At 50.7% G+C, this 22,183-nt stretch overlaps 3 protein-coding genes across 8 annotated transcripts; 1 reads left to right on the top strand and 2 right to left on the bottom strand.

Annotated features, from left to right (window-relative positions):
* Positions 1–9,181: 9,181 nt before the first annotated feature.
* Positions 9,182–16,308, bottom strand: ZMYND15 (zinc finger MYND-type containing 15). 5 transcript variants are annotated; one of them, XM_037810013.1, is made up of 13 exons: positions 13,827–16,293; positions 13,178–13,421; positions 12,934–13,089; positions 12,524–12,684; positions 11,828–11,980; positions 11,437–11,517; positions 11,170–11,286; positions 10,952–11,040; positions 10,763–10,861; positions 10,461–10,614; positions 10,313–10,371; positions 9,872–10,032; positions 9,182–9,494 (listed from the first exon to the last, which is right to left on the bottom strand). In XM_037810013.1, the coding sequence occupies exons 1-13, from the start codon at positions 14,413–14,415 to the stop codon at positions 9,323–9,325; spliced, it is 2,235 nt and encodes a 744-aa protein (XP_037665941.1). In that variant the 5' UTR covers positions 14,416–16,293; the 3' UTR covers positions 9,182–9,322. The 5 variants fall into 5 exon arrangements, with proteins under 5 accessions (XP_037665941.1, XP_037665940.1, XP_037665943.1 ...); XM_037810012.1 differs by having other exon boundaries at positions 11,819–11,980; positions 13,827–16,290; XM_037810015.1 differs by lacking the exon at positions 11,828–11,980 and having other exon boundaries at positions 13,827–16,297.
* On the top strand, positions 15,211–19,162 carry CXCL16 (C-X-C motif chemokine ligand 16). Its single transcript, XM_037810018.1, has 5 exons — positions 15,211–15,685; positions 16,068–16,206; positions 16,498–16,580; positions 17,699–18,097; positions 18,527–19,162. Exons 1-5 carry the CDS (start codon positions 15,532–15,534, stop codon positions 18,604–18,606), a joined length of 855 nt encoding a protein of 284 aa, XP_037665946.1. The 5' UTR covers positions 15,211–15,531; the 3' UTR covers positions 18,607–19,162.
* On the bottom strand, positions 18,665–20,747 carry MED11 (mediator complex subunit 11). 2 transcript variants are annotated; one of them, XM_037810019.1, is made up of 3 exons: positions 20,494–20,747; positions 20,262–20,392; positions 18,665–19,657 (listed from the first exon to the last, which is right to left on the bottom strand). In XM_037810019.1, exons 1-3 carry the CDS (start codon positions 20,654–20,656, stop codon positions 19,520–19,522), a joined length of 432 nt encoding a protein of 143 aa, XP_037665947.1. In that variant the 5' UTR covers positions 20,657–20,747; the 3' UTR covers positions 18,665–19,519. The 2 variants fall into 2 exon arrangements, with proteins under 2 accessions (XP_037665947.1, XP_037665948.1); XM_037810020.1 differs by having other exon boundaries at positions 20,572–20,743.
* Between the last annotated feature and the right edge of the window lie 1,436 nt (positions 20,748–22,183).

Raw genomic sequence — 22,183 nt, 5'->3', positions numbered from 1 at the left:
TTACAGTTCAACAGATTCAGCTATTTCCTTCTATCTATTCTAAGACACTAGAAACTACAAAGGAATATCTATGTAATGCATTTGCTGGTTTGGATGTATTATGGCCCCCCAAATGCCATTATCTTTGATGCAATCTTGTGGAGGCAGACATATTAGTGTTGATTAGGTTGGAACCTTTGGCTTAGGTTGTTTCCATGGAGATGTGACCCATCCAACTGTAGGTGATAACTCTGATTAGATAATTTCCATGGAGGTGTGGCCCCATCTATTCAGCCTGGGCCTTGATTAGTTTACTAGAGCCCTGTATAAGAACTCAGACAGAAGGAGCTTGGTATTGCATCTTACAGAGACATTTTGAAGCCGGCCATTGATGCTGATGCTTTGGAGGTACTAGCCCAGACTTTGCCCCAAGAGGCTGATACAGAGACATTTTAAAGAACGCCATTTTGAAATGCAGCCCAGGAGCAAGCAGACACTAGCCATGTGCCTTCCCAGCTAACAGAGTTTTTCCGAATGCCAAAAGCCTTTCCCCAGTGGAGGTACCCTACTGTTGATGCCTTACCTTAGACACTTTATGGCCTTAAGACTGTAACTTCATAACCAAATAAACCCCCTTTATAAAAGTCAATCCATTTCTGGTATTTTGCATTCTGGCAGCATTAGCAAACCGGAACAATGCATAACAACAACCTCCAGAATGACCTCTCGACTCTATTTGAAATTTCTTAGCCATTGAAACTTTATGTTGTTTCATTTCTTTTCCCCCTCTTGGTCAAGAAGACATTCTCAATCCCATAATGCCAGGGCCAGGCTCATCCCTGGGAGTCATGTCCCATGTTGCCAGGGTGACTTACATCCCTAGAAGTTGTGTAGGATTCTTTCTTTTTAAGGCCTATTTTCACTCTCTTCTCCAGGTCCTTTCATCCACTCTCCTGCTTGTCTGAGTCCCAGCTCACACACCAAATGCCTAGAGGAATCTCCACCAGGTTGTCCCACAAGCATCTCTAGCTTAACAAGTTCCACCCTGATTTCATCATTTTTCTTTCTGACCTTCTTCCAACTTTCAACCCCAACCCACCCCTCCTCTTCCTCATCCCGTTGTCCTATCTAGGAACTAGGGGGCATCCTTCTTTCCTTTGGCTCCCTCCCTGCCCTCCCCATCTCCCCAGTGTCTATTCATTGGCCATAGTGCCAGTTTGAATGTATTGTGTCCCCCAAAATGCCATTGTCTTTGATGGAACCTTGTGTGGGCAGACATACTAGTGTTGATTAGATTGTAAATCCTTTGAGTGTTTCCATGGAGATGCAACCTGCCCAACTGTAGGTGATAACTCTGATTGGATGATTTCCATAGAGGTGTGGCCCCACCCATTCAGCATGGGCCTTGATTAGTTCACTAGAGCACTATATAAGTTCATAGAGAAGGAGTGAGCTTGCTATAGCCAAGAGGGAAACTGAAGAAAGCACAGGAGCTGAGAGAGGAGCTGCAGATGAGAGACAGTTTGAAGTCGGCCATTGAAAGCAGACTTGCTCTGGAGAAGCTAAGAGAGGACAAATGGCCCAAGAGCAACTGAGAGTGACATTTTTGAGGAGCCATGGCCTAGAGAGGAACATCCTGGGAGAAAGCCATTTTGAAACCCGAACTTGGAGCAGACACCAGCCACGTGCCTTCCCAGCTAACAGAGGTTTTCCAGATGCCAATGGCCTTTCTCCAGTGAAGATACTCTTTGTTGATGGACACTTTATGGCCTTAAGACTGTAACTGTGTAACCAAATAAACCCCCTTTTATAAAAGCCAATCCACTTCTGGTGTTTTGCATCCCGGCAGCATTAGCAAACTAGAACAGCCATGAACTGTCATTTCTACCTCCTCATTACTCCTAGGATCTATCTGTTTCTCTAACATCAGTGTTGCATCAACTCCAGCCTGCATTGCTGCCAACACTTCCTAGCTGGTCTCTCCAGGCTTACCCTCCTACAGTCCATTTCGCCCCAGGATAGCAGATTTATCTTTCTAAAATGCCGTTAGTAATTGCTGGGTGGCTTTTCTATCCTAAGAACTGTGTTAGAGCACAGTGATAAACAAAGACAAGATCTCTTTAATTAAACCTAACTTTTAGTGTGTGTGTGTGAATAAACAATAAATAAATGACAATAAAATCAGTGTGATAAGTGCCCAAAGAAAATAAAAGAGTGATGTGAGAGGGTTGGGGGCAAGGGTGACATCTCATTCTAAACTCCAGCTATACTGAACTTCATATAGTTTCTCCTAAGTGCCTTTCTTGCTTTTGCCTCAGGGACTTTGCACATGCTATTTTCTACTATTCTTTTACTTTTTACCTGGCTAACTCCCACTTGTCCTTCCGGTCACTGCTTAGATGTCGTTTTTTTTTTTTTTAGGAAGCCTTCCCTGACAGCCCCGAGGCCAGCTTAAGTGCCGCCTCTGTGCCCCTTTGAATACTGTATCTCTTCCAGTCTAGCACCAATCACACTGTACTGTAATTTTCTGTTTACTTCACTGCTTCTTCAAGGCCTCCCTCGAGGTTAGTGACTTTCTAGTGTTTTAACCATGATCCACAGTGAGAAATACATTTTACATCATGATATAGCAAACATACACATACAAACATATATTGTATATACATGTGGAAAAAATGTTTCACCAAATAATATTTACTCTTACTACATGTTGTACACACTGATATTTTATTCTGTTCTATTTCATTAAAAACAATGCTGTTTGTGGCTCATGAAATTGAATTCACGATCCAGACAAACTTGCAGAGACTTTTAAAACTTTTTATTGTGGTAACATACATATATTTAAAAAACTCATAATTTCCCCTTTCAACCACTTTCAGTGGTATAATTCAGTATGTTAATTACATTCACAGTATTGTGCTACCATCACCAGCATCCTTTACTGCAACTTGTTCATCTCTCCAAAAGGAATGTCTGTACCCATTTAGCAAAAATCCCCATTTTGGCCCTCCACCCTTTTCTATCTCTATGGCTTTGCATATTCTAGATGTTTAATGTAAGTGGAATCATGCAATATCTGTCCTTTCGTATATCACTTATTTCACTCAACTTGATGTCTTCATCCATGTTGTAATATGTGTCAGAACGTCATTCCTTTTTACAGCTGAATAATATTTCACTGCATGCGTATTCCACATTTTGTTTATCCATTCATCTGTTGGTGGACAATGGGTTGCTTTTGACTTTTGGCTGTTGTAAACAATACTGCTCTGAACATTGGTGTACAAATATTTGTCCAAGTCTTTGTTTTCAGTCCTTTCAGAGGTGAATTGCTTGGTCACATGGGAATTTTGTGTTCACTTTCTGAGGAACGGCCAGACTTGTTTTCCATAGCAGCTGTGCCATTTTACATTCCCACCAACAGTGTACAAGGGTTCTTATTTCTCTGTATCCTCAGCAACACTTGTTATTTTATTATATTTTTAAATTTAACTATCTTAGTGGGTATGAATTGGTATCTCATTGTGGTTTTGACTTGCATTTCCCTAATAACTAATGATGTTGAGCATCTTTACCTGTGCTTATTGGCCATTTGTATGTCTTCTTTGAAATAGCTATTCAAGTCCTTTGCCCAGATAGTGAAAACTTAGCCTTTGCAGGCCATATGCTCTCTGTTGCAATTGCATCATTCAAACTCTGTCATTTTGTAGCACAAAAGCAGCCACAGACAATACAAGAAATGGGTGTGAGCCTGTCCAAATTATTCATGTCGTTTATTCATGGACACTACAATTTGAATTTCATACAATTTTCACATCATGAAATATTCTTTTGATTTTTTTCTCAATCATTTAACAATGTAAAAATAAACCTTCTTAGCTTGCAGTCATATGAAAACAGGCTGAAGGCTATATTTGGCTGGAGGGCTGCAGGTTGCTGACCCCTGCCCTAGACTGTAAGCTTCATGGAGGCAGGGACCATGAATTTGTCTTTTTCCTTATTGCATCCCTAAGGTCCAACACAACTACTTGTGCACATTCAATCAATATTGGTAAATGAACTATTAAAGTAAACAATTTGTAAATGAAGCATTTTTATTACAAAAGTACCATGTATTCATGAAAGAAAATTGAGCAGTACAGCTAAACAAAATGAATACACGAATCCTTCTTAATCTCACAGCTCAGAGACAGACATATCCTTTCATGCTTTTACACAGTGGGTGGCAGGAACAGAGGGAAAGTTTACTTTCTGGCTGAGGGCATGGGGAGAAGTTCTATTTTTCCCTCAGTTCTCCGGGAACCTAGGCTTCACACTATGGCTGTAAGGGGTGAGGCTGAGTGGAAATGTGAGGAGGGGGAAAGGAGGGGGGAAAAGGCAATTGGATGAACAGTTCCTGAATTCCAACTGTGTGCTGGGCCAGGCTGGAGCCTGAGGGATAGTGGTCCTGGTGCTTTCCCAGTTTACAGCTGAAGGATTGACAAGAAGTCACAGCCGTGACTAAAAAAAAAAAAACAAAAAAAAAACGGAAAGGGGACGTGCAAGGAACCACAAGGCTTGAATGTGGGAGTCTAACCTCATCTGGGGCCAGGGATGGCCTCCTTGTACACTGAGAAGGAATTAGTTGAGCAAGAAAATGGGGGAACTCCACAGTGAGAGAGTCGGTGACATGTTCGTTTAGAGGCATCTGGCTGGAGGGTAGAGGGGGCAGAAAGTGGCAAGGATGGCATCAGAGGTGCCTTGTCATCTAGAGCTAACTACCAGTTTACAGGAAATAAAGAAGATGGATGAACAAATTAAACAACACCCTGAGGGAGTAATCAGACAAATCCAGAAAGAGGAACATTCTTCAGAACAAACAATTCCGTTTCTTATTGACTCAGCATGAAAATAAAAAAGAAATAAAAAGGGATCAGGTCTGTTATAGAATGAAAGAAACTTGAGGGACATCAGAGCTAAAAGCTATGTGTGGATCTTACTTATTTCTTGGTGGAATAAACCAACTGTAAAAGATATCTTTGAGGTAATTGAGGAAATTTGAATGTGAAGGTATCATATGAAGGAATTGTTAATTTTATTGGGTATGATAATGGCATGGCAGTTATTTTTTATAAAAGTCCTATGCTTGGGAGTGGTTGAGATGGAAAATTTCACATTGTATATATGTTTCCACAATTAAAAAGAGGAGAGGAGAGAGAGAGAGAGGAGAGAGAGAAAGAGAGAGAGAGACTAAAGAGACAATGACAATTAAATGCAGTATATTATCCTGGTCTGGATCTAATAATGGAGGAGAAAATGCCCAAAAGGACATTGCTGGGATATATGAAAAAATTGGAATATAGATTGTAGTAAACCTTATATCAACGTTAAATTGCTTGAACTTGTACGTAAGGTTGTTACATAAGTGTATAGCCTTGTTCTTAGGAAATGTACATGGAAGTATTAAGTGATCAGGGATGATGTCTACAAGCTACACTCAAATATTTAGAAAATAGATGGTTGGATGGATGGATGGACGGATAGATGGATACAGCATATGTGGCATAATATTAAAAGTTGGTGGATGTGGGTATCCCATGCTTTCCCAGTTTACAATTGAAAGGACAGGCAAGAAATCACAACCATGATTAAAAAAGAAAAAGAAAAAAAAAAAAAAACAGCATAGGGGACGAGCACGTCACCACAAGGTTCGAACAGGGAAGTCTAACCTCATCTGGAGCCAGGGAACGCCTCCTTCCCTAAGGAAGTGACATTTAGGCTGAAAGTTGTAAACTGAGAAGGAATTAGTTGAGCAAGAAAATGGGGGTGTGTTGGATTTCTCTATATGGGTTTTGTATTATTTTTGCAGCTGTCCTATAAATTTGATATTTTTACAAAATAAAAAGTTTTATTAAAAAATAATCCTATTAGCTATAGATGCTAAATGGGTGAGAAGACTGATGTCTGGAGGATGCTTTGAAATACTGAGAAAAAACATTGATAATTGTTGCAGCTGGGTAATGGTAGATGGAGATTCATTACACTGTCTCTGGACTTTTGTGTATGTTTGGAGATTGAGATAATAAAATATTTATAATAAAAAGAGAATGACAGAGAGGAACCTTATAAATTATACTAATGAGTCTGAACTTGATTCTTTTTTTTTTTTTTTTTTTTGCAAGCACTTTTTACCACATGGTTTGAAAGTTCATGAAATGGTGGTCTTCAGGAAGACAGCGTTGCAGACACAGGACCCAGATTATTTACTGAGAACCTGAGAGAAAAGCGTCATGCAGAGGCCACGGGTTGACAGCAAGATACAGATGCCACACTGGGAGCCCCTGCTGGGCCAGACTCTGGGGCTTGGGGGGCACACGGATGGAGGTAGCCCCAACACTGAGCTCATCACTGGAGGGGCCAGTCATGTTTTATCAGTTCCTATCAAAGTGAATTTAACAGATTTAGGATTCAGATTAGGAGCCCCTCAACCACATTAAAAAAGAAGGTTAAAAAAAAAAAGTTTATGGTGGAATCTTCTGGTGGCAGTTTAAACATATTGACTAAGTGTTAGCAAGAGATTTTTGAGAAGAAAATACAAAGGAGTCCTAAATTTTCCAGCCCAGTTCTCCTAACGGGCCTCCTGGGCTGGACGCAGAGGGCAGGGCTCTGCCCTCCATCCAGACATGGGGGCCAGGCTGAGCGGAGGTGCCCCTGGGTACCATGCGTGGGGCTGTTGAGTTCAGTGGGCCAAGTGGAAACGGCAGGAAAGGATTTAGGCAAACTACGGAAGGCTGAAGATGCAAACTCCCATTACCATCTGGACAGAGAAGGGCTCTGGCCAGTTGAGGGCCTGACTTTTCTGCCCCAGGACCTTGGTGCCCGCTTGCTCTGCCTCTTTGGGTCTGAAGTCTAAAGAAGGGATCGAGGGGACAACAGACAGCGAGAACAGCTAGGATGGCATCACCATGTTCGCAGATGCAGGGCTGGCTTCATGGGCTGTCACACAGGGCCCTGTGCCCAGAAGGGCCTCACACTTCGCTCCTGATCTGCTGTCCCCATCTTGAAATTCTTAATAGGTTTTGAACAGTGGGGCCTGCATTTTCATTTTGCACCTGCAAATTATGTAGCTGGTCTGCTCATCGGTGTCAATCACCAAGTCCTCAAGTGGGTGATCGTGAACGTTCCTCCAGGCTCTAAAACCCTGCATTATTCATGTCTTTGGAATCAGGAGGAGAGGAGAGCCTGGGGGCAGACCCAAAGGAGCCCACCAGCCCTGCCTGTCCCCTCTGTCGGGTGCGTTGGGCCTTCTGAGCTCCCTCTGAGCAGGGATCTCCAAGTGAGTTTGTTGCTCAAACAGAAGTTGATATTCTCCTGGTGGAAACATGGGGAGAAGCTGGGAGAAAAGGACAGGAGGAGGAAGGGACACTGCGGGTGAGGCTGGAGAGCTTATTACCGACTGCGACACTGTCTGACTCATTTGGTTGTCATCCCCATTGTGCACGGCAAAACAGAGACTCTGCCACCAAGAGAGGGGCAGCGGGCTTCCCTGCCTCCCAGCCCAGGGCTCTCTGCTCTGTGAAGTCGATTTTTTTTTAACTTTTTATTTTGAAATAATTTTAGATTTACAGATGAATTGCAAAGATAAGAGTGTTTCCATATATCCTTCTCCTACCTTCCTCTATGGTTACATCTTATGTAACCGCGGTACGTTTACCAAAACTAAGAAATTAACACTGGCACAATACTATCAGCTAAACTACAGACTGGATTCATATTTCTCCAATTTTTCCACTAATGTCCTTTTTCTATTCCAGGATCCAATCCAGGATAGCACATCCTACTTAGTTGTCTTATCTCTTTAGTCTCTTGCAGTATGTCACAGTTTCTTAGTGTTAAAAGGAAAAACTTTTCCTGCGGTTTAGGATCTCACAGCTTTATTGAGCGATCATGCATTGGGCAGCATCCCATTTAGAAAGGAGAAGGGAGCTCTGCCCAAGGGGTGGAGAGGCAGCGCTTATATAGGGTAAAGGCTGAAGCAAAGGAGGAAATGTTCTGATTGGCTGATGTTACATTTCCATTTTGCATAAGGGAGTTTTACAAAGTGGGAAGCAAATACACATCCGTTAGTATGGTATGCTGCTCCATTCTGATAAGCTATCTCTACTGCACAGAAACTGGTTTATCACCAGGTGTTGTTTCTCTCTCAGTTCTTTAGGGTGTGGTCCACTTTCCTCAGAAAATCCCTGCAGGTCAATTGTTTTTATCTTAATGGAAAATTTGTTCTTTCTTAGGATTTCAGCAATACCCAATGTAGGTGGCCATTTTAGTCTACTTAAGATTGGCCTTATCTTGCCTTTGATGGCCTTGATGCTTCTGAAGTACAGTGGTTAGTTTCTTGTAGATTGTCCCACAATTAGATTTGTCCCATGTTTTCTCATGATTAGACTGAGATTATAGATTTTTGGGAAGAGTACCACAGAGACAGTGTGATTTTCTTATCACATCATGCCAGGGGGCATGTGATGTCAACATGACTAATTTACTATTAATCTTGATCACTTGATTAAGGTAGTGTTTGCCAGATTTCTCCACTACTTTTTCCTTTTCCATACTCAATTTATTTCCAAGTGAGTCACTAAATCCAGCCCACACTCAAGGGGATTTGAACAGATGGAAGTCACTGAAGGGATTTAAGCAAGGGAGTGTAGTGTTCAAATCTGGCTGCAATGTGGAGACGAGATATGGTGGGCTTTGCAGGGGCTTGGAAATAAGCAGGTGAATTTGAGTGCTTTCAGGAGACTGACTCGGCAGCTCATTGGATAGGATGGATGAGAGAAGATGGAGTCAAGAATGGCCGCCAGATTTCTAATTTGGACAATTGGGTGGCTGGGGCTTTCATGGAATCTAAACCAAGGGGTCTGTATGCCCCTAGGAAGTTAGTGCAACATTCCTGCGCTCCCCTAGTGACAGGCCACTTGCTGCTTCCATCCTGAGGGTTTCCCGGGTTGGAAGATGGCTTATCGACGGAGAAATTAAAAGAGGTTTGGGATCACCAAAGAGTGTGTCTGAATCTTCTGTGAGAGAGGGGACGGCCATCGGAGGGACTGAAAGGGACTGGAGGAAAGCAGTCATCCCTAAATCCTTCTCTTCCCCCTTTATCCCGTCCCAGTTTAATGATCCAGTTACCTATCGGCGTGCAATGAAAGGGCTAATGACTCAGTGAGTTCAAACAAGTAATTTCATTCACCTTTCCGTGTTCCGCCAACCAGGCCTCCCCCTCGGCCTTGGGTTTTCTCAGGTTTTTCCTTTCTGCAGCGCGGCGAGTGGGGGGGGGGGTGGTGGCCTGCGACCCGCGCAGCCCTCACCTCCGCCGGCGGGACCCCCGCCGGGGCTTCTTCTCCCCGCGGCGCCTTCGGGCTGGGGCGGGAGGGGCCGCGGGGGTCGGGGCCGGGGGCGCGGGGCCGGGCGCCGGGCGGGCCCCACCGCCCTGCGGGGGCTTGTAGACCAGGTGGAAGATGAAGGCGTTGCAGTACCTGGGGGCGGGGCGGGGGCGGGGTCAGGGGCGGAGCCATGGGCGGGGCCACGCGGAGGGGCGGGGTTCCTGGGGGCGGGGCTTGCCCCTCCCCCCCGAGTCCCTGGGAGTGGGGCTAGACTCAGGGCTCCGCTAGCTAGAGGGGCGCAGGGTCCTCTTTGGGGGTGGGACGAGGAGTTGGGAAGATTCTGTGAGCTGGGGTGGGGGGTGTCGGGGCCAGGGAGGGTGGTGGGGAGCAGTGGAGGCAGTGACGGCGGGTTATGGAGCGCTGGGGAGGGGAAGAGGGTAGAGGTGGGGCCTTTTGGGGTGTGGGGCCGGAGAGCAAGAGGAGTAGTTGGGGGTCACGGAGGACATGGGGAGGGTCGCGGGCCCTCTCACCAGGGCATGCAGTTGTCCGCCGCTCTGAGGCGAAAGGGGGCGCGGAAGGGGTTGGGCCGCGGCGGGCTGGTGCCCCCTCCCGTGGCCACCGCCATGGTCTGCTCGTCCATCACGCAGCCGTACTCGCTGCTCTCGGTGAAGAAGGCGGGCACCCGGAGGGACTGCGGGCGGGGGGCGGCCTCAGAGCCGCGCTCTGGGAGGCTGCCCCCCGTCCCCTCCAATCCCAAGCCCCAAGGATGGTAGGGAGGGTTGGAAACTGAGGCCCCAGAACAGACCGGGACTGGGGAGGGGCGCAAAGCGAACGCGGAGGGGCAAGAGGACCCGGGCAGCTCCCCAGATCTTTGGGGCAGATGGTGGGACAGTCCAGACAGAGACCCTCAGAAGGGCAGAGGACAGACAGCGCAGGAAGTGAGAGAAGGTCTCTTGTAGACCCCTCCCCACCTGTAACCGGGGCAGAGAGCTCAGCCAAGTGTCCTTGAGACCAAAGCCAGAGTTAAATCCTGCAGACAGAACAGGGAGAAGCTGGCTCCCATGGTCTTCTCTTCCCCCACCTTTCCCAGACCCCCACCCTGGAGCCCCAGGCCCTCACCAATCACCAGGTCCGGCTTGGGCCCCTGGAGCAGGTGGTAGGGCCGTGCTGACACCTTGATCTGCAAGTCCCTGCGGCCCCCCTTTTCCTTGGTCCCAGAGCTGAGCCGTGCCGATACCCCAGATCCAGGGCGGACAGACACCTCAGGGCCATCCTGGGGAGCCAGGAGTGGGGTGGGGAAGCCACTGAACGTCAGGGCACTGGGGGCTGCACCAGGGGAGAAGGGAGAGGAAGGAAGGGGCCCAGTGGGGAGGATAGAAGGGGGAGCAGGGCTGAGGAGCAGGGCTCCCCTTAGTGCTCACCCTCTGTAGAGTAAAATGCTGCTGGTCACTCTCGGGGGGCAGGCCGTCGCCCACAAACAGCAGCTCCAGGGCCACATGGGGCAGCAGGGCCAAGAGCTCCTGAAGGACAGAGATCAGGGCGGATCCGGGTCCCACCCCGCGTCCAGCCCCAAGCGCCAAAGCTCAACCTCCAGGCGCGGAGGGGCTCACCCAAAACACCATGATGAGGTCAAACTCCTTCCCGGCCTCCACCACGTGGATCTTCAGTGACTGTTTGTTCTGAATGTTGAGCTCAGGGACTGGGCGAGAAGCCAGCTTTTGAACCATATGGTCTCCCCCATTTCTCCCTCCAGCCACCTACCAGCTCCCCAACCCCCTGTTCCCCTCCCCCGCTCCAGGCACCCCTCCCCTGCCGCGGCTCCCCTTACAGGACTGGGGCACAAGGTGGGTGATGATGTAGTACACTGTCAGAGGGTAGGTGAGAAGCACGGCCATGGGGGAGTCCAAGCCGAGGCCCCGCCATGTGTAGTAATCCTGCCAGGAGACTGGGGAGAGGGAGTTACTGGGGGACCAGGCCACAGGCCAGGACCCCAACTCCTCTAGTCAAACAGCCCCTTTTTTCTGAGCAACCCAGGCTTCTGGCCCCTCCAGCCCCTGTTCCTACCCCTGGGCCCCTGAGGGCCCCTCTAGCTCACCAAAGGGGCCTCTTGGTGGATCTGGGGGTACAGGAGGCATCAAGGCAGGTCCGTCCCCCTGGAGAAGCTGGTAGGGATCCCCTGAGAGGATGAAAGGGAGAAGAAGGGCCTGGTGTCAGTGGGACCATCATCTAAGGAGCTGTGCCCTGGGGAAGCATCTGGAGCTGCAGCAAGAGGATGGGGGTTTGCCTCTGGAGGGATGGGGCTTCTGGAGGGGGTGGGAAGGGGTGACCCCTTTGAGCATTGGGGAAAGGTCTGTAATGGCCCCTGGTTGGGGGAGGGGGAGTTCAGCGTGAATGTGGAGAGGTTATCTGGGACCTAGACAAGGTTTTTCTCCCCCTTCCATCCCTCTAGGCAAAGGGACCCAGGCCTGAAGAGATACCCCATGCACCACTGAGAAGAAGGCTGAGAGACGGCGTGCTGCCCTGGGGGTGCCTGGGGGTGCCGGGGCCAGGAATCAGCATGCTGAGCTGGGTCCAGTAGCCACGAGTGAGGCCCCGTGAGGCCAAGAAGGCCTCCTTGTTAAAAGATTCACTGGTCACTTCTGGAGAAGGAGGAGGGGAGGGGTTGAGGGCTTGGAGACTTTCACTCTCCTCAGCCTCCCCCAGGGACCCCAAATCTGAGTCTGATTCGAATCAGGGAGAGCACTAATATTTTACCAGGCACCAAGCCCACATGATCCTATAACAATTCCATCCATAGATTTTAACATTTGTTAGTCTCTCTATTTTTCAGAAGAGGAAACCGAGGCCAGAGAACTCAAGAGATGTGTTTAGGTCACACTGCCAGTTAATGGTGGAGCTGGGAAGCAAGCTAATGTTTGAGTCCCTATTCCATAATCCCCTAAACTCTTTCAGGGACCCAGGAGCTCACTCCTTAGCTCCAGATCCCTGCTCCAACCCCAGGGATCTAACTAGCTCCTAGCCCCAAACACCCAGCACCCAGCCCTTCTTTCAGGGATCTAGATTCAAGCCCCAAGCACTCAGCCTTCAACCCCAGGACCCTGTACCCATTGCCAGGCCCCCCGGGTTGCAGTCCCAAAGCCCAGATCCCAGCTTCCCCACCCATCCTGACCTCCTTATGTTACCTGCGGTGTAGGTAAAAGGCAGGGTTGCCAGTTCTCCTGCCCGCTCCATGAAAGCTGCAAGCCTTGGGCACCAGAATCGGTGGCTCACGTCGTCTGGGGACCGCCGCCAGTCGGCCCGGAGACAAGCCTCTCCACAGTACAGCACAGCACTACACTGGGGGCTGGCAGACATGGCGGGTGGTGGGTCCCTAGTGCTTTTCTGTAGGTCCTTTGTCTGTCCTCAAGCTGTCTGTCTATTGGTCTGTCTGTCTTTCTAACCGGAAGGGCTTGTTCATTGTTTTTATGCGTTTGTTTTCTTATCTCCCTGGCCCTCACTTTGTCTGTCTGCTGATCCCCCCACATGCCTTCTCTCTATTTGCCTGACTGTTGGGGTCTTCCTCCCTCTCACCCCATCTTTGCTGGCTGCTCACCAAGGTGTCAACTTCACTTCAAAGCTATGCCTGTGACAAACATGGCAGGTTCGAGCCCGAAGGGAGGCAAAGGTGAAGCCTGGCCGGGGACCCCATGTCCGCATTGGGGTCTTGGCTAACTTCACTCCCAGTCTCGGGACCAAGCTCTCCAGCTCTCTGAGTGGGGGTGCAGATGGAGTCAGGCTGGGAGCTCAGGAGCCCAGGCCCCAGGGCTTCCCCACCCTCACATGCCAAGTTTCAGTACCGATGCAGCTGGGGGTCTCCCACAGTAAGCTGTCGGGGCTTTCGGGGGTCCCCAGACCCCATGGGGCAGGCCATGCTGTGGCAGAGGAGTGAATAGGCCCGAGGTGCCAGGTGGGTTGGATTCTCTGTCCCTGAGCCCTGGCCTGCACTCCCGGGGGCTCCATCCATTAGAAGGTCAATGCCCAAGATGGTACCATGTTCATCTGTCACCAGTAAGAGGCAGGAGACGTGCAAAGGAGCAGCCTCTGGGAAAAGAGGAAAAAGTCAGAGGGGCAAAGATAGTCAAGGTCAGGGGTCCCAGAAGCCTACAGGGGCTGGGGAAGTAACCCAGTGAGTAAAGAGGCTTGGGGGAGAGGGTCTGCCCCATCTAAGGCTGCTTCACAGTACCGGCATTTGCCGCCATGCAGAAATGTAGTTCTGCTGTTAGAACGCTGGCTTTTCCTTGAGAAGGTATCAATCCAGACTTCTGGATTGCTTTCTCTTTCAATGTTTAAATGTTAACTCAAAAAGCAAAAAGTACTGTGGATTGGTGAAGACACTTCTTCAGGCCAGATTGGGTTCTGGCTGGGTTCTGGGTAGTGGGGGAAGACTCCAGAAGGTGAGGCATAGCTGGGCAAGGGGGTATGGCAAGGCCAGCCCTCGGTGCTTACCACTTCTCCATCCTTTCCTCTTCTCAGGCCCCATTTCGTCCTCTGCTCTGTCCTCTCGGCAGCCATCCTCACCACCTCTCGCCTCCTGCTCAGCCTCCTCTGGCTCCCCTGGAGGGTTTGCTTCCTGGGGGGACTCCCTGCTGGTCACGGCTGACTCCCCGTCCTCCTGTGGTTCCCCCTTCTCTGTGCCTGCATCCTCCTCTTCTCCATTCCCTTCCTCCTCATCTTCCTCCTCCTCCCCCTCTCCTTCCTCCCCATCCTCCAGGCTGACAAAGCTGACATAGGGGCTCAGGTCTCGCAGATGGAGTGGGAGCTCATCACCCAGGAGCTGAGCAGCCCCCAGGCCTGGCCCAGCGCCTGGTTCTGCCCCTTGCCCCAGGCTGATGCCCACACTGCGGTTGGGCAAGACATGGAGCACCCAAAGGGCCGGGTCCTGGGGCAGCCTTCTGATCTGAGCCTCCAGCTGTCGCCGGCGGCCCTCGAGGCTGGTCCCTACAGCCCTGCGCTCCGCCATGAACTTGCGGAACCAGCCAAAGAGGAGGGCAGTGAAATCAAGGAACTCATCCCGGTATCCGGACACAAACTCCATGTCTTCGGGGCACAGGGCCTGGGCCCGGACTGAGCAGAGGAAGGGGGTATACCGTGAGGAAGGGGGTGGTGGTGAGAGAGTTGGGGGGGCTGGGGCGAGTCTGAGAGTAGTTTAAGGTGGAGTCAGCTATGAGTGTTAGGAAGTGAGAATACAGTTTCAGGACTGAGGATGAGAGTTTGGAGATGAGGATGGGAGGTTAAGCTAGGAAGTGGGAGATTAGGGTAGAGGAGAAGCACTCAGGGGCTCAAATTTTGGGGACTCAGACCCTCAAAAGTCAGGTTTGAAATGGGGATGGGGATGAGGGAGGGTTAATCCCATCGGGAAGGGCTGGGCGAGGAGGGAAGAATTTGGGATCCGTCTGTGGGGCGCGAGAGGCGGGAAGAGGGTCGGGGCATCTCTTGGCTTGGACCGGTTTGGCGGTGCGCCCGGGCAGACCTCGCCCCTCCCGGCCGCCCACGACTCCGGTACCTGCAGCCGCCACCACTTTTCGAAGGTAAATACCACGGGGGGGGGCGGGGGTGACGTCAGGGCCACCCGATCCCGCGGCCCACCCCTCGGGTGGCCACGGCCCCGCGGGCCCCACGTGCGCGGTCGCTGCCCTGCCCCGTGGGTGCGCGGCCCGCGTCTCTGCCGCCTTCGCCCCGGCCATGAGACTGGGTTCCACTGCGCCCAGCCCGGCCCCGGGAAGTGAAAGCACCTTGGAGAGAGGCTCCCGCCTACCGACTTGGGGCGGGAGGGCGGGCGGCGCCCCGGAGCCGAGCCGAGTCACCCCGGGGTGGGGGTGGGGGAGGTCACTGCCCGCCGGACCCTGCCGCCTGCGTTTCCTTTCGGTTTCTTCAAACCCTTCTGGCCGCCCCCTCGATGAAGGCTCGGGGCGCGGCGCTGCGCGGGGGCGCGGGGCGGGACAGCTCCGCCTCCGGGGGTTTCCCTGCCGCGGGCGGCCGGGGGACCGCGAGGCCCGGGCGGTACTGACCGCGCCGAGGTCCGTTCGAGGCGGTGGCTACGCCAGCAGGGAGGGCCACCCCCTCGCGCCCCCAACGCCGCCGGGCCGCGGCGCCCACGGCCGCCGTCTCCTGCCGGATCTCCGGCGGAGCGGGGAAGGAAAACCGGCCCGGGATGGTCCGCTTCGGGATCCCGTCTGGGAGGCAGGCAGGGCGAGGCGGCTGCGTCACCCCGAAAGTCAACCGAGACCCCGAGATGTGGCGGCGCGGGGGACCCCCTGCCCGCGCGCTCCTCCTAATCGTGCTGCTAGCGCGGCTGACTGTGCCAGGTTCGTCAGGGGCTGGGCTGCGGGGGTCTGGATCCCCGAGTCCGGGAAAGGGAATGTGCGTGGGAAAAGGGGTACGAAGTCCCCGGATTTCGTATAAATGGGGAACCAGGCTCACCACAGCCCCCAAGGCAGCCGGGGCAAGGAAGGGGAGGGCCAGCTGCGTGGGGCTGGGGACAGAAGCTAGGGGACACCTGGGTCCAGGTGGGATTAGGGACGTCTTTTGGGAGGGGTGTGTTGACGTGGGGGCTGAGCCTGGGGGTCAGACCCTGGGGTCTAGGGGTGACGCTGCAATGCGGCAGTGGATTGGGGGTTAACTAAAAACGGGGTGGGGGGTAGCCCCTTGACCTGGTAACTTGTGCCGACCACCTCCATTTCTGCTCAGCCGACGGCAACCAGGGCGGCACGGCAGGAAGCTGTTCCTGTGATAGATCATTTCCTTCGGCCTCCCCACCAAAGGCTGAATACGTGGAACAATTCCGAAAAGTACTGACAAACTACACGCGCTGTCCACATTTCATCAGGTAATCTTCTCACCCACCGCTGGGAGGGCAGCGCCCGCCCCGTGCCTGCCAGGCGCCTCCAGGACCCTCTTCTGGTCTAAAGCTGAACTTGCGGTGGACCCACCCCCTTTCCCGGTTCTGTTGGCCCCGATTCTCTGCTTATTCATTTCCGTGTCCCACCTACCTGGGAACTTCCCAGCCCCCAGCTGACAAGGCTCGCTCTCCGTGGTGACTTCACTCCTTTGGAATGAGAAAGGAGTAGGAGAGAGGGAGTGGGGAGCTGGCAGCTGAGAACAGGTCTTTCCCTTGCAGGTTCCAGCTCCGTGTCCGGAGTGTGTGTGGGCACAGCAGAGACCCCTGGGTTCGGAAACTGATGAGATGCTTTGATCACAAAGGTTAGAACTTGTCCCCTCCTTCTCAGGCTCTCCCTCCTGGGCTGAGCAGTCTCCACCTTACAGATGTCTTTGCTTCAAGCCTTCCCCCTGTGGGACTTCACATTCCCAGAACATTCCAACACTGGTCAGAGTAACTTTACCTAAGTCTGTATTGACCAAACTTCACTCATCACCACCTTCATGATTTTTGTCAATACCCCCTGTGCTGTTATTTACTTAATATTCTTCTTAAAATCAAGCCGCTATATTTGTTTTCCGATATTTTATTATGAAAATTGCAAGATATATGCAAAAGTTGAAAGACTTGTATGGTGAACATTCATATTCCCACCTCCTAGATTCTACAATTATTGTACTATATTTGCTTTATTGCATCTTTTGAATTTACTGCATTTATTGAATCTGTCCATCCCTCTCTCCATCATCAATCCACTTTTATTTTTTGACACATTTCAAAAAATTTCAAAGTAAAGTGCAGGCATCACTAGACTTCATCTCCATGTATATTATTAACTAGAGTTCAATATTGTAGTGTTCTTTTTTGTTTTTCTTTTGACCTAAAGTTTACACATGATGAAATGAATAAATCTTAAGTGTCCACAATCACTTCTGGAAAATTTAAACAGCAACTTATCTGAAGTAATAACTCCTGGGAAATCGCAAATTTGAGACATTCATTGTATTTCACTCCTCAAATAAATGCATGACCATTAAAATACAAAATGTTCTTCTATGTCTCACCTAAAGTCTTCTTGTTCACACACCACGCTTTGGACTACACAGACCTATGTGATCTCATTTACTTCCCCCATAGAATTATCCATATTTTACAGCAGAAAACAACTGAGTCCCAGAGGACCTTAAGAGACACACAACAAGGTCATACAGCTACTTTGTAACAGAGCCGGGGTTCAATCCCAGGTCTCCTGACTTCCCAGTTCAAAAGATACACTTTTTCTAGTGGTTCCATACTGTGGTTTGCTCACTTCCTTGTCCTCCACCTTTCCACTCTGCTACAGCCTTCCTCTCCTGAACTTCAGCTGTCCTCCTTCCCTCCATCTGCTTTTTCACCTTGACCTCTGTAGATAGTCCTAATTCCTTTCTTCTTTTCTCTCCAGAATGTGGAAGTCAGCCCCCCCAGCAGCATTTACCTCCCTCCAGCACCCAGGCTCTTGAGCCTCCAGAGCGGACACCTTCAGACATGAGCACCCCATTCCAGCCGTACCTGCCATCCATCCTGCAGTCTTCCCAGCAGCCCACCCTTCCAGCAGGAGCACCATCCTTGGACAAAGGGCTCACTTTTCCCAAAAAAACCGAAACCACCATTCCCACTGTGGGTCCCAGTCTGAGTGCTGGGCTTGAGGCTGGGGAAAACCAGAAGCAGCTGGATAAAAAATTGGATCCTACAGCTGGATCATCAGTCATGGTGCCAGTGCTGTCCCTCCTGGCTATCATCTTCATCCTCACTGGAGCTCTACTCTACGTGGTGTGCAGGAGGAGGCAGCAGTACTTTCCAGGTAAACGCGTTTTCCGAACCCCCAGGGACCCAGAGCCTCCCTGGCAGGGGCCCTTCCCCCAACAGATCCCAGGGGGCTGGCAGACCTGACCCAGGAGGACAAATATATGCCTTGATGGAAGAATCAGCCAGAGACTGGAGTGGGGAGGAAGGGAAGCCACTGAGGGCATAAGTGCTTGGAGCAACATTGAGAAGATGGCAGCTAGAGCAGGTTACTGAGAGATGAAGCTCTGGAGGAAGGCAGGGTTCAGTCATTCAATTCATAAATCTTTATTGAGCACGTGCTGTGTACCAGGTCATGGGGTTAAGGTCTTGGAGTCTGAGTCCCCAGTTCAAGCTAACCCCCATCCTCCTTACCTCCCCTCTGCTCCCTCCACTTCAACTCCCCTTGATCTCAGAGCTCATCTCTCAACTTATTTTTCCCTTCCAGATTTGCAGCTCCATTACACACCTGTGGCATCAGACTTCCAACATGTCAATCAACCTCTCACAAGAAAAGAAGTTCCGTGAGAGCAGAGACTATGATTTATTCAGCACTGTGTATTTAATGTACTAGAACAATCTCTGGCACATGGTAGGCAAGCCGCTACTCTCTCTTAGATTCCTCTTTTTTTTTTTTTAATGCTATAATGTAAAATCCCCCTTTTATGCCAGGTAATGGTATCACACATAAATCCTATTTTTTTTTTTAACTACTAAAATTTTATTTTTATAATTATCGACTCTTCTTTCTGCAGACATTGGGCTCAGGTCTTTGCCCCCTACCATGATTCCTGGCTTCAGCTTCCCTGCTGATGGTTCCCCCTTACCCCAAATCTCTCCTCACACTGTGTCAGCTGTTCCTCCCCAACCTCAGCCCTCTCCCCCTTCCTCCCCAGGCCCTCCAGTGAAGAGCTGGGATTTCCAACCCTCCTTCCCTTGCTGCTGAGCTGCTGACACCATACAGTCTGGTTTCACTTCCTCAGACTTTCGCATCACTCATATGCCCCAATGACAGTCTGATCTCCTTGTTTTTGTTATTATTTTTAATTATTAAAACCCTTAGTTGTTGTTTCATCTTTCCTAATGAAGAAAAATGCGTATTCATTGGGTCTAGTCTGTGGGAAGCCTGGGGCAAGGGCACGAAGTGTGTGAGGAAGTGGGTTGGCTGTCTCAGTCTCTATGGCGTCTGAGCTCGTCCGCAGTTTTAGGAAGTGCAGAGCAGGGGCGTCGTGCTGGAGGAGCCAGGTCGTAGTGCTGGACGACTTGGTCTTTGGTTTCTCCATTCTCGCCTTTTCCCCCTTTGTCATGGTAGACTCTGACCAGAAGGGCATGGAAGCGTCAGCCCCGGCACCCCATTCATCCCCATCCCTTCAGATCTCCAGGTTCTGTCCTGGGGTGCAAGTGGTGATCTCCCTCCAAGCTGTTGCTCCACGTCCTTGGTCTAATTTTCCAGCATCTGCTCACAGGTGCGGGCCACATCACTGAGCTTGAGGCGGGCATAGTCCACTCGCTTCAGGGCCATCTGACAGTCCTTCCTCGAAGAGTAGCTGGAGCCTTCATGGGGCTGCCCTGTGGCCACCTACAGAACACTTGGACTGATCAGTGGAGCATCTGCTCCCTTATCTACCTCCCTAAGCAAGTCTCTTTCCTCATTTTGTCCTTGAGTTTGAATTCCAGTTATGCCACAGGGTAGCTGGGTGACCTAGGGTAAATCACCTAACTTCTGTTAACCTTGTCTGTAAAGCGGAGGTGGCAATAACTATTTCCTAGAGTTGTTGTAGGATCAGATAAGATAATGCAGTGTGTCTGGCACACTGTAAGAATTTAAGAAATGGTGGTAGCTGTTGTAATGATTTCAGAACCCTCTCAATCTGTCCCTTTTCTCTGGGCCAAGCAAGTCAGATCAAGTTACCAAGGACAAAGTCCTGTGGTTTTGACATCGTTTGCAAGCCCTTTCCCAGGCACTTCCCCATCTAGTGGTTCATGTGATGCAACCCAGTGAGATAGGCAGGGCCGATTTTACTCTCCTTTTTGGGGAAGAACCCGACCCTGGAAGGGAGGGGTCCTGCCAGGGTTATCCATGTAGATCAGGGTTGAGGCCAAAGCTTCGTCTCGGACTCCGAAGCCTAAGACCAAAGCTGAGAGTTGGGGTCAGCTCGTAGCAACTTCCACCACACACCCACCTGAGTGAGGTAGCGGATCTGAGCCGACAGCTCCGCCTCCACGTGTTGCACGGAAGCCGTGAACGCCGCCGCCTGCCGGTCCAGGAGCCGCTCATTGGTTTTTTCCTTGGACAGTTCCAGGATCACATTACCTGCCGGAGTCAAGAGGAGGCGGTGCCACCCGGCGACAGCCAGTATAGCCCCGCCCCAAGGCAAGCCCCTCCCACGTCCATATATTCGCTGTCCACCCTACCCCACTCTCCGGTCCGCGCAGATGCACGCGGCTCGGCCTCACTCTTGCTCCCTGCCGTCCGATCGTCGCATCCCGAACCTGCATTCTGGAGGATGGCGCCGATTTCCCGTTCGATATCTTCCAGGGCGCGTAGTCGCTCGTTCGCCAGGCTGTAGGTAGCCATTCTCACGCCGGGAAACCTCAGCTGGATTTTCCCTGTTTGCAAAATGCGGCTCTGGAGCCCGGAAGTGGCTGTTGGTTTGCGCCTGCGCAGTTGTAGTGCGCCTACAAGTCCCAGGATGCTCGGCGCAGCCTCGCTTTTCTCGGGCCACCTGGCGAACTACGACTCCCAGGGTGCCTTGCGCTTGCTTGGGGCTGAGCTGGCGGCGCGCGACCACCTGTGGTAAGAGGCGGTATTGACGTAGTCCGTACCCTGCAGCTTTACAGATCTGCCCACCTGCACGACACTACGAGAATTTATTAAGCGTGTGCCGGGTTCTAGGTGGTGGTGGTTGGAGCTCTGGGCTGTTCCTCCGCACAGGGAGCGCCATGGGCCTCTCCCTGTCCACCTCGCTCCGCCATGCGTCAGGGCCCGGGGAAAGCTTGACTTGGTGAGTGTTACATTATCCTCCCTAGCTCTTCCCCACGACTGTGAGCCCAACTGAAACACAGACTGTCGATATATTCTCAAATGCTGACTCCTTTCAACCTTCTTCCCTTTCCATTTTTGGCTGCCTATTACGTGCTGGGCACCCGGGATACAAAGATGAATGAGATGTGTTCTCACGTGACAACGGAATAGATGCTCTGATGGTGATACGCCCTCGGTGTACCTGCGAACACAGAGGAACAGGATTCTTGGAGGAAGTGCTGCTTGAACCGAATCTTAAAAGGGTTAGCCGGGTGGATGAGAGGCTGGAGTGGAAAAGGGCAACAGCATAGGCAAGGCGCGGTGCTGTGAGGGAGCCTAGGACATTTGGGGGACAGCATAGCATTCAGTTTGACTGGACTGAATGGGGTATGGTGGTGGGTAGGCTGGAGCGGGGGCCAGATCAGGAAAAGGCTGGCGAATTAATTTGGATTTTATTCTGAAGGCATTTGGGAGCCTTTGAAGGGTCTGAAGACCAGAGTTACTTTTCTGGAGAGAACACTCTTGACAGCTTATGTGAGATCAACAAGAATGAAGACGTTATGCACAAGGTTAGCAAATGAGTGGAGATTCAGTGATAGCGTTTAACTTCACTCCTCGAAATCCCAATAAAATAATCATAAAGGGAATTTTAAAAGGGAGAGGAATAAATAGCAAGACTTTTGCTAGAAGCTGGAAAACAGAAGGATAAGTTTAGCTGTAAAGTGGTAACTAAGCCAGCAGTGAAGACAGTTTAGAAGCTACCTGATTTACCCTTAAATTAGTGGCATCATCTACATTTGGGTAAAGGTGGTGCTAAAGTTGGGATCATTTGAAGTGGTTAGACCTCCTCAGATCTCCTCCTTAAATCCATGTGTCTGGGCAATACATCCCATCAGAATGCTGGAGGGTTCTTTGTTGGAGATGGAAAACAAAGGGTCTTTGGCTGAAGGGCACTGGGCACAGTTGAGGGCAAAAGTACTGTATTGAAAACAGGGGTTAAGTGAAAGTTTATGCATTAAGTGGTGGTTTCCAAAACTCTGTCAACCAGGCTTAGTTTAGACCCTCCAGGTAGGAGAAAGG

Source organism: Choloepus didactylus, chromosome 18 (assembly GCF_015220235.1).
Source record: "Choloepus didactylus isolate mChoDid1 chromosome 18, mChoDid1.pri, whole genome shotgun sequence".
NCBI lineage: Eukaryota > Metazoa > Chordata > Mammalia > Pilosa > Megalonychidae > Choloepus > Choloepus didactylus.
The sequence above is the reverse complement of the archived record's forward strand: the minus strand, read 5'-3'. Positions and strand labels throughout refer to the sequence as shown.